At 37.7% G+C, this 10,839-nt stretch overlaps 3 protein-coding genes across 3 annotated transcripts; all 3 read right to left on the reverse strand.

Moving 5' to 3' along the window:
- Window positions 1-1,097, reverse strand: LOC308105101 (uncharacterized protein; the record flags this gene model as incomplete). The annotated part of the gene is made up of 3 exons (XM_080455733.1): window positions 1-170; window positions 260-297; window positions 937-1,097. The coding sequence occupies 3 exons, from the start codon at window positions 1,095-1,097 to the stop codon at window positions 1-3; spliced, it is 369 nt and encodes a 122-aa protein (XP_080311859.1).
- A 4,664-nt stretch (window positions 1,098-5,761) lies between these two features.
- LOC308105103 (retinal rod rhodopsin-sensitive cGMP 3',5'-cyclic phosphodiesterase subunit gamma-like) lies at window positions 5,762-6,320 on the reverse strand (the record flags this gene model as incomplete). Its single annotated transcript, XM_080455735.1, has 3 exons — window positions 5,762-5,884; window positions 5,974-6,014; window positions 6,133-6,320. The coding sequence occupies 3 exons, from the start codon at window positions 6,318-6,320 to the stop codon at window positions 5,808-5,810; spliced, it is 306 nt and encodes a 101-aa protein (XP_080311861.1). The 3' UTR covers window positions 5,762-5,807.
- A 3,670-nt stretch (window positions 6,321-9,990) lies between these two features.
- LOC308105104 (retinal rod rhodopsin-sensitive cGMP 3',5'-cyclic phosphodiesterase subunit gamma-like) lies at window positions 9,991-10,471 on the reverse strand (the record flags this gene model as incomplete). The annotated part of the gene is made up of 3 exons (XM_080455736.1): window positions 9,991-10,067; window positions 10,157-10,197; window positions 10,317-10,471. The coding sequence occupies 3 exons, from the start codon at window positions 10,469-10,471 to the stop codon at window positions 9,991-9,993; spliced, it is 273 nt and encodes a 90-aa protein (XP_080311862.1).
- Window positions 10,472-10,839: the final 368 nt, after the last annotated feature.

Here is a 10,839-nt window from a genome sequence, read left to right on the forward strand (position 1 = left end):
TCAATCCTGGCTAACTATTCCACTCCCATCTGTGGCGATAGCAGATTCTTTCTTAGGATCTGTGTTGTTCTGTGATTGACGGATTCCAAACTTGGCCAACTCGTACAGCTCCAGGTCATTGAAATCATGCCAGGAGTTAATATCATTCATATGATGTTGTTTGTTACTGTCTGCAGAGACAAATAGAGATTTGTTGTCAGTCAGCTGGTCTCATTAGATCACAGATTTATGATGAAATGTATCGAAACAGCGTACTCACCTGTGCCCAAGAACTCCATTCCTGGGATATCATCATCACTAAGAAATACATAAAAAATAACCCATCATGAATTGCCATTACCCCAGACACAGTGGTGGAAAGTAACTAAGTACATTTACTTAAGTATTTCACTTAAGTACAATTTTGAGGTATTTGTACTTTACTATTATTACTAGTATTTTACTTCTATTCCACTACATCTTGAGAGGCAAATAATATACTTTTACTCCACCACAATTATTTGAAAACTTTAGTAGTTACTAGTTAGGCCTACTTTTCAGATATAAATTGCGATATTATGAAACATAACGACTTAACCTATTTTTTACCTATTTCTTATTTTTTTTGAAAAATAGCCGATCTACAAGCTCACAAAGCGTTGCATTGCGACGCGTTGTGAGCTTGTAGATCTGCTATTTTCAAACATTTTGGTACTTTTACTTTTGGTACTTTAAGTACATTTTGTTGACAATACTTTTGTACTTTTACTCAAGTAAATTTTGAATTCCGGACTTTTACTTGTAACAGAGTACTTCTACATTGCAGTATTGATACTTTTACTTGAGTAAAACATTCGAGTACTTTTTCCACCACTGCCCAGACAGATAGCTAAATAAAGACTCTGATCCTCTGAGCAAAGCGGCAAACTATGGATTAATATGACAGGTTAGTCTTACCGCGTGATACGGGTGGCCTTGGACTTGGACTTGTAAGCTCCTTTAAGCTCTTTCTTTCCTTTCTTTCCTTTCTTTGGTTTCTCTTCTTCCATCTCTTCCGCATCTTCTACATCATTTTCTTCAGTCTCCAGCTCCAAAACTTCCACCTCGGTGTCTGACATCCCTTCCAATTTCACTTATTTATCCTTTATCCTGTATGAGTTCTCTCTCCTGATTGGATAAGATCTGTATCCCGACCTGAAAATGAATTTCCATTTGGTTACATTTCACACTCAGTGTTAACTGAACACTGAGGATGGTGCAGTGTAGAGCACGGTAAATGTACTCACCAGCTGTTTGGGTGAAGAACAGCCAGACTAGTGGAGGCTCTCTCTAGCAGATGTGCGATAGGCTCAAGCAGGGTTAAGCAGGCCTTTATATGCCTCTGCAGATTATGGATGCACCGCCCACCAAGTCTGATCCACCCTCAACAGTGTTGAGTCAACACTGTAGTTCAAGGCAAGCTTATTCAGCGATGTGAAATAATAATAATAATAATAATAATAATTATTATTATTATTATTATTATGTTTTTGATAATGGTATTAAATAAACTTTAAGTATATAGCACATGGTGTGAAATTATTTATTTGGATTATATATACAGGCATGTCAGGTTCACTGCAGTGTGATTCAGTATAGTTTGGTTTGGTAAGTGTGAAAAGTTTTTAAGCATAATAATGGTTTTCTCTATTTAGTCTTTGCTGGCTTTTGTGTCCGTTCAAGAGGTACTCATTTATTACAATGGTTCATTACTTCATTTCAACACGATTCCAGTTCTTTGATAATGTAGAGAATATCTGCAGTAGGACTACTAATAGTTGTTCTATTATATTGCTTGTTGTGTTGCAGTAACCTGTAAGCTGATTGTATGACGTTCTGCATAGTAGTGTATATTTGTATGTCTTCTTAAATGTCATCATGATTTGAGTGCACAGGGATCTCATTTTAAACAAGCCAAGTGCTTTTATGAGTGATCCAGTTTAGAGGACCTTGTATTGTGAATTGTACTTCCATGTACTTTTACCATGTCTTTCTAAATAAAGTATTCAATCAATCAATCAATTGTAAAAAGAGATAGAAATTATCCTGTGGGAAATTGCAGTCGTTTCAGCAACAGCAGCAGCAGAATAGCAGTAAAACACAGGACAAGTCCAAACTAAACTAAAATAGGTAGTTCCAAGAACTGTATAGATTTCCAAGAACTACCTGAGGTAGTTCCAAGAACTACCTGAGGTAGTAACTACCTGAGGTAGTTTCTGCTGGTAGCCATCAGCACTTAAAACAAGTCTCCCCACTCACTGTCCCGTGCTATATTTCACAAAGTATTCCTATTTAATTTAATTATATTATTTTAGTATTTTATTTCATTTCTGATGCCTTATGTGCCCTGTTAAATTTGTCCTGTTTTCGTTTAGTTTGGACTTTTCCTGTGTTTTACTGCTGCTGCTGCTGCTGCTGCTGCTGCTGCTGCTGCTGCTGCTGAAACGACTGCAATTTCCCACAGGATAAATAACGTTTTCTTTCTATCTCTTTTTTGCAACACATGCAATAGAATAGAACAACTATTAGTAGTCCTACCGCAGATATTATCTACATTATCAAAGGACTGGAATTGTGTTGAAATGAAGTAATTAACTATTGTAATAAATGAGTACCTCTTGAACGGACACAAAAGCCAGCAAAGACTAAATAGTGAAAACCATAATTATGTTTAAAAACTTTTCACATGTTCTTTATCACACCAAACTACTGAATCACATTACAGTGAACCTGACATACCTGTCCAAATAAATAATTTGGCCACTATGGCTTAACAGATTCAAGGTCAAAGTCAATGACACGGTAATCTCTAGCAAAGAAGAGATTACCTATTTGGGCTGTATTTTTGACAAATACCTGACAGGTGAAAGCATGGCAACAAAGGTAAGCAAAAGAGTAAATCAGAGAATGCGATTTTTGGGCAGAATTTCCTGTTTTGTCAACAAAAGTGCTCTCAGGACCCTTTCAGGAGCCCTGATTCAGCCCCTTTTTGACTATGCTTGCACCTCCTGGTACTCCAACATCTCAATGTCACTTAAAGAACATCTCCAACATCTCAATGTCCTCAATACCCGCATATCAGACTAAATACCTCCAAAACGTTAGCGACACCCACAGCCACAATACTAGAGGGAGTGTAAACAACGATCTGGTACCACCCACCCATAAAACAAAGTGTAAATTCTCCTTCTACAACACTGCCACCCAGTTGTGGAATAGTCTGACCCCATCCCTCAAAAAATGTAGATCGCTGGTTCCTTTAAAACAGCCCTGAAAATTCACATTTCAGGAGGCCAAAGGGGGAGGTAGTACCACTTCTCCCTTAGGCAGATGACCCCTATAGATCTTGGTAGGTAGTTCTTTGAACTACCTCAGGTAGTTTGCAGAATGGTCAGTTTGTTCTTAATATCGCTCCTCTGTTTAGCCATAGTGGCTGCAAAGGGTCACTTAAATTGCAACTGTCCTTTGCTCAACTACTACTTCCAGAAAGTCCAGGACAACTTCTATAACAGATATAGCCTTCTTTATCAGTCTATTGAGCCTGTTTGCATCACTCAGCAAAGATATTTAGTGTAGAGCGAAAACAGGAAGGGGCAGAGTATTAGCCCAGAGGGACTCCTGTCCTAGTATAGCATTTAAGTGGTTTAATGACATGCAGTTGTTCTAGTGAAAGTGCCGTGACCTCTATTTTGTGAAGGTCATGTCAGGAAGTGTGTGATGGTGTGATGGCACTGGGAACCTGACTGAAGTGAGAATACATGGCTGGAAGTCATTCAGGCAAGGCAAGGCAAATGTATTTGTATAATGACATTTCATGCACAATGCTAATTCAAAGTGCCTTACATGAGGCAAAAAATATAAATCTAATGAGTTTAGAAATGTTTGCACATCCTGAATGTGTTCTTGAGGTGGTGGGTGTATAATGTTTTATAATAAGATAATAAGATTCCAACAACCTCTCTATTTCCTCAAGGTTGCCTTTCCTGCCTTACGTTCTCTTCTACGTAACCTTCTTGTTAATAACCTTGTGGCTTTTGGACCTGCTTCATAATAAATTTGTCCCAGGAATTTGTGTATTTTTTTCAATTTCTTCTTTGTATGTTATATCCATGTCTTTCCTTACAACTTTAATCTGCTCTAATAATTGAGGTATGTATTCCAATGATTTAATTGTGTTTTAATTAAAATGTTATTATTCAAGGAGTAGTTCAGCCAAAAAATGACTTATTTTCTATTAATTACACACCCCATGAAGCATTGAATTCATGGATTTTTGTTTTGTTTTTGTTGCATTCCTAAGCCAATAATTTAATGACCGGCGGTCTCTCCGGTAGGAGACTCAAGAGTCAAGAGTCTCCTTTGAGTCTCCTACCGGATACATTAGCATCTTTCCGCCGGTAATCAAATTATTGGCTTAGGAATGCGAAAAAAATATCCACAAATTCAATGCTGCATGGGGTGTGTAATTGATAGAAAATAAGTATCTTTTGGGGCAGGCCCGTATTCAGCCACGACTATTAATATTAATAATTAATATTTAATATTGTGTGTTTTATATCGTTTTGTATCAGGATCACACAGAGCCATCGATAGGATGGTGTGATCTGTGTGATATTTTTCTGTTTACATATCGATGTATTGGAATTCAAAATCGATGCATCGTTGCAGTTACTCAATCGTATCGTTACACGCGTACAAATTTAGATTAAAATCATGTTGGAGAAGTAACATACTGCATGGCTACTTTGATACGTGTACGCCTCTCTTCTCTATTAGCTATCGAATGTAATGCTATTTACAGGTACTCTACAGATCATTTGCATTACATGCAATTATATAGGCTTACTTATTTGTCCAATGAACAACATTATGAGAAAAATTAAGCACAGGTTTTTTTATGCTTTACTTTTTCCATCTCATGCCGTAGAGAGGATAAAACTCCATTACGCGTATGCTACCGCTTGTCACCTCTTGCCACCATCCTTCACCTTCAAATACAAGATGTTTGAAGAACTTAAAGTTAAAACAACCATATAATCTGCATTTCCATGTACATTAATATGATAATCATAACAGATCATACATATTAATAAAAGTTAATATTACCAAATACAAAGCTGGTATGGCTGAATAATATGGTGTAAAATGACATGATACACATAACACAAGTGTTGTCAGTATGAGTATTTACTGTCAAATTGATTAAATACAACACAGTACAAGATGAACTATAACTGCACATCACAGCGACCTGATGCAGGATATTCACATGTAGACTGGAAATCTGATTTGTGCTTCTTTCTGTTCAGCATTAGTTTAGCATTTGGTAGTATTCAAATGTGATAATATATACATGTTTTGATGAGAGCAGTAAAGTGAAAGGCCAAACTGCCAGTGGATCAAACATTACAAGTCTCTATCAAGATACATGAATCCATATTTTATCTATTAAAAAATATATAGAGAGACAAATTTGACAAAAGAAGAGTGAAAAAGACCATTGTATCATGTAGTAAAAGGATGTTAGAACTAGGAAAATATGGGGAGTGATGGGGTGAGGAGTGACTGACATTATCTTCATTGTCACACTGAAAGGTTTTGTTCAACCCTGGCTAGCTGGTGTCCCATCTGTACTGAAATCAGATTTTTCCTTTGATTTTCTGGCAGGTTTGTTGTAGTGTGTTTGACGGAGTCCCAGTTGAACCCAGATGACATGGCCTGGGGCAGGTGTTTTTCGAAGGGCATGGAAGTGGCCTGGAATCCAAGGATGTGGTGAAGTGAAGGAAGGCTCAGATGATACCATACTTGGCCAACTCGTTCAGCTCCAGGTGATTGAACGCCTCCCAGGGGCAAATAACAGTGATGTCTGCAGAGAAAAATAGAGATTTGTTGACAGTCAGCGGGTCTCATTAGATCACAGATTTATGATGAAATGTATCCAAACGGCATACTCACCTGTGCCCAAGCCCTCCATTCCTGGGATATCATCACCAAAGCTAAGAAATACATCAAAAAAATTACTCATCATGAATTGCCAGACAGATAGCTAAATAAAGACACTGATCCTCTGAGCAAAGCGGCTAAATATGGACTAATATGACAGGTTAGTCTTACCCCGAGACTCCTTTCTTTGGCGGCTTGCTTTTGAACTGACGAGACTGCCTCTGCTTGAACTTGGGTGCTGCCTTGCGTGGGGAGAGAGGGCCTCCGGAGACACGGGTGGCCGAATTGTAATCTCTTACAAACACTTTCTCTTTCTCTTCTTCCTTCACTTCTTCCTTCACTTCCGCATCTTCTGGCATTTTGAATTGTTATTGTCCTGTGGGCTCTGGAGTCGTCCCAATAATATATTTTTCATTTGGCAAAGAGAAACATAAACATTTAGTGAATCAACTAATTAATTAACTAATAAATGAATGCACAACAAGCCATATAGCTGAGAAAAATACCAGGTGACATGTTTGCTATTGTCTATCTAGCATATATCCATCTGAACATTAAAGGTAGGGTAAGTGATATTTTTGGTTAAAACAAGAAGTGTTTTGTTCAAAATGTAAAGCTAATCATTGCTATAGAGTGTTTGTTCAATAACAGGGGTCTCTCTGTCCAGCTCTTTAATAAACAGTAGTACATTTTCAGGTGGGTTGACAATTTCAAACCTTTCAACCCCCTCCCCCCCAACTGTTTACTGTAAATATCTTTCTTTCTTATAACTACTATAGTTACGGGTGGCCGACTTGTAATCTCCTTTAAGCTCTTTCTTTCCTTTCTCTACGTCCTTCTCTCCCGCATCTTTTACATCATCTGCTTCAGTTTTGTTTTGTTTTTGTTTTTTTGTGTTCCAGCTCCAAATGTGTCTGCTCAGTTCTTTGTGTCATCCCTTCCAATTTCACTTATTTATCCTTTATCCTGTATGAGTTCTCTCTCCTGATTGGATAAAATCCGTATCCCGACCTGAAAATGAATTTCCATTTGGTTACATTTGTACACACTCAGTGTTAACTGAACACTGAGGATGGTGCAGTGTAGCGTACGCACGGTAAATGTACTCACCAGCTGTTTGGGTGAAGAACAGCCAGACTAGTGGAGGCTCTCTCTAGCAGTTGTGCGTGCTAGGCTCAAGCAGGGTTAAGCAGGCCTTTATATGCCCTCTGCAGATTATGGATGCACCGCCCACCAAGTCTGATCCACCCTCAACACTGTAGTTCAAGGCAAGCTTATACAGCGATGTGAAATAATAATAATAATTATTATTATTATTATGTTTTTAATAATGGTATTACTACCTCAGGTAGTTCCAATATCTATAGGTTTCCAAGAACTACCTGAGGTAGTTCCAAGAACTATAGGTTTCCAAGAACAACCTGAGGTAGTTCCAAGAACTATAGGTTTCCAAAAACTACCTGAGGTAGTTCCAAGAACTACCTGAGGTAGTTCCAAGAACTACCTGAGGTAGTTTCTGCTGGTAGCCATCAGCACTTAAAACAAGTCTCCCCACTCACTGTCCCGTGCTATGTTTCACAAAGTATTCCTATTTCCTATTTATTTAATCATATAATTTTTGTATTTTATTTCATTTGTGATGCCTTATGTGCCCTGTTAAATTTGTCCTCAGGTAGTTCCTGGAAACCTATAGGGCATAGCAGTGGCGGCCATTTTCTGGTTCCACTTCAAAATAGTCAATGCATTTTTCCCATTGATATTTCCAAAAATATTTATATCAATTATTTTAAGCCTAGAATCAAGCCATCCAGGGTCCTGGTGAATCATGACCCTAAAACGTTTGATTCTGTGAAAAAACTTTTTTGAAAACGGCAAAACAAAGGGTATTTATTAAATATAGTATATCATATAATTAAATATACATTTTTAAAAATTCACAGAAAAAAAATGTTTTATGGTTATGATTCACCAGGACCCTGGATGGCTTGATTCTAGGCTTAAATGAATTGATATAAATATTTTTGGAAATGTCAATGGGAAAAATGCATTGACTATTTTGAAGTGGAACCAGAAAATGGCCGCCACTGCTATGCCCTATAGATCTTGGAACTACCTCAGGTAGTTTGCAGAAGGATCAGTTTGTTCTCAACATCACTCCTCTGTGTAGCCATAGATGGGAGCTGTTGTCCATAATAGCCTGTAGCTTAAATTGCAATTGTCCTTTGCTCAACTACTACTTCCAGAAAGTCCAGGACAACCTCTATAACAGAAACAGCCTTCTTTATCAGTCTATTGAGCCTGTTTGCATCACTTGCCCTGATGCCGTTGCCCCAACGGACCACCATGTAGAAGTTTTATTTATTTTATTTATAGTATTCAAGGTCCGTTCTTTACGTAACCTTCTTGTCAATAACCTTGTGGCTTTTGGACCCGCTTCATAATAAATTTGTCCCAGGAATTTGTGGGCTTTTTCTTCTTTGTATATTATATCAATATCTTTCCTTACAACTTTAATCTGCTCTAATAATTGAGGTATGTATTCCAATGATTTAATTGTGTTTTAATTCAAATGTTATTGTTCAAGGAGTAGTTCACCCCAAAAATGACTTATTTTCTATCAATTACACACCCCATGAAGCATTGAATTCATGGAGGTTTATTTTTGATTTTTTTGCATTCCTACTGTAAGCCAATAATTTAATGACCGGCGGTCTCTCCGGTCGGAGACTCAAAGAGTCTTCTTTGAGTCTCCTACCGGATACATTAGCATCTTTCCGCCGGTAATCAAATTATTGGCTTAGGAATGCGACAAAAACTAAAAAATCTCCATGAATTCAATGCTTTATGGGGTGTGTAATTGATAGAAAATACGTAATTTTTTGGGGGGAACTACTCCTTTAAGCAGGCCCGTATTCAGCCACGACATTTTAAATATTGTGTTTTATATCGTTTTGCATCAGGATCACACAGAGCCATCGATAGGATGGTGTGATCTGTGTGATATTTTGCTGTTTACATATCAATGTATTGGAATTCAAAATTGATGCATCGTTGCAGTTACTCTATCGTATCGTTACAAGCCTACTAATTTAGATTAAAATCATGTTGGAGAAGTGACATACTGCATGGCTACTTTGATATGTACGCCTCTCTTCTCTATTAGCTATCGAATGTAATGCTATTTACAGGTACTCTACTTATTCGTCCAATGAACAACATTATGAGAAAAATTAAGCACAGGTTTTTTTATGCTTTACGTTTTCCATCTCATGCCGTAGAGAGGATAAAAAACGTCATTACGCGTATGCTACCGCTTGTCACCTCTTGCCACCATCCTTCACCTTCAAATACAAGATGCTTGAAGAACTTAAAGTTAAAACAACCATATAATCTGCATTTCCATGTACATTAATATGATAATAATAACAGATCATACATATTAATAAAAGTTAATATTACCAAATACAAAGCTGGTATAGCTGAATAATATGGTGTAAAATAACATGATACACATAACACAAGAGTTGTCAGTATGGGCATTTTAGTCAAATTGATTAAATACAATACAGTACAAGATGAACTATAACTGCACAATCACAGCGACCTGATGCAGGATATTCACATGTAGACTGGAAATCTGATTTGTGCTTCTTTCTTTTCAGCATTAGTTTAGCATTTGGTAGTATTCAAATGTGATAATATATATGATGAGCGCAGTAAAGTGAAAAGCCAAACTGCCAGTGGATCAAACATCACAAGCCTCTATCCCTGAGAATACAAGATACATGAATCCATAATTTATCTATTAAAAAAATAAGACGAAGAGAGAGTGAAAAAGACCATTGTATCATGTACTAGTAAAATGATGTTATAAATAGGAAAATATGGGGAGTGATGGGGTGAGGAGTGTTGTTGTAGTGTGTTTGACGGAGTCCCAGTTGAACCCAGATGACAAGGCCTGGGGCAGGTGTTTCTCGAAGGGCATGGAAGTGGCCTGGAATCCAAGGATGTGGTGAAGTGAAGGAAGGCTCAGATGATACCATACTTGGCCAACTCGTTCAGCTCCAGGTGATTGAACGCCTCCCAGGGGCAAATAACAGTGATGTCTGCAGAGAAAAATTTAGATTTGTTGACAGTCAGCGGGTCTCATTAGATCACAGATTTATGATGAAATGTATCCAAACAGCGTACTCACCTGTGCCCAAACCCTCCATTCCTGGGATATCATCACCAAAGCTAAGAAATACATTAAAAAAAAGAATTCATCATGAATTGCCAGACTGGTAGCTAAATAAAGACTCTGATCCTCTGAGCAAAGCGGCAAAATATGGGCAAATATGACAGGTTGGTCTTACCCCGAGACTCCTTTCTTTGGCGGCTTGCTTTTGAACTGACGAGTCTGCCTCTGCTTGAACTTGGCTGCTCCCTTGCGTGGGCCGCAAGGGCCTCCGGAGACATGGGTGGCCGACTTGTAGTCTCTTTTAAGCTCTGCTTTCTCTTCATCTGGCATTTTGAATTGTTATTGTCCTGTGGGCTCTGGAGTCGTCCCAGTTCAAATTTTTCATTTGGCAAAGAGAAACAAAAACATTTAATTAATTAACTAATTAATTCATGCACAACAAGAGAAACTGAGAAAAATACCAGGTGACATGTTTGCTATTGTCTATCTAGCATACATCCATCTGAACATTAACGATAGGGTAAGTGATATTTTTTGGTTAAAACAAAAAGTGTTTTGTTCAAAAGTTAAAGTTAATCATTACTATAGAGTGTTAGTTCAATAACAGGGGTCTCTCTGTCTCTCCAGCTCTTTAATAAACAGTAATACATTTTCATGTGGGTTGACAATTTCAAACCTTTCAACCCCCCCAACACCCC

This window comes from Gymnoscopelus braueri, assembly GCF_963280865.1.
Source record: "Gymnoscopelus braueri genome assembly, chromosome: 17".
NCBI lineage: Eukaryota > Metazoa > Chordata > Actinopteri > Myctophiformes > Myctophidae > Gymnoscopelus > Gymnoscopelus braueri.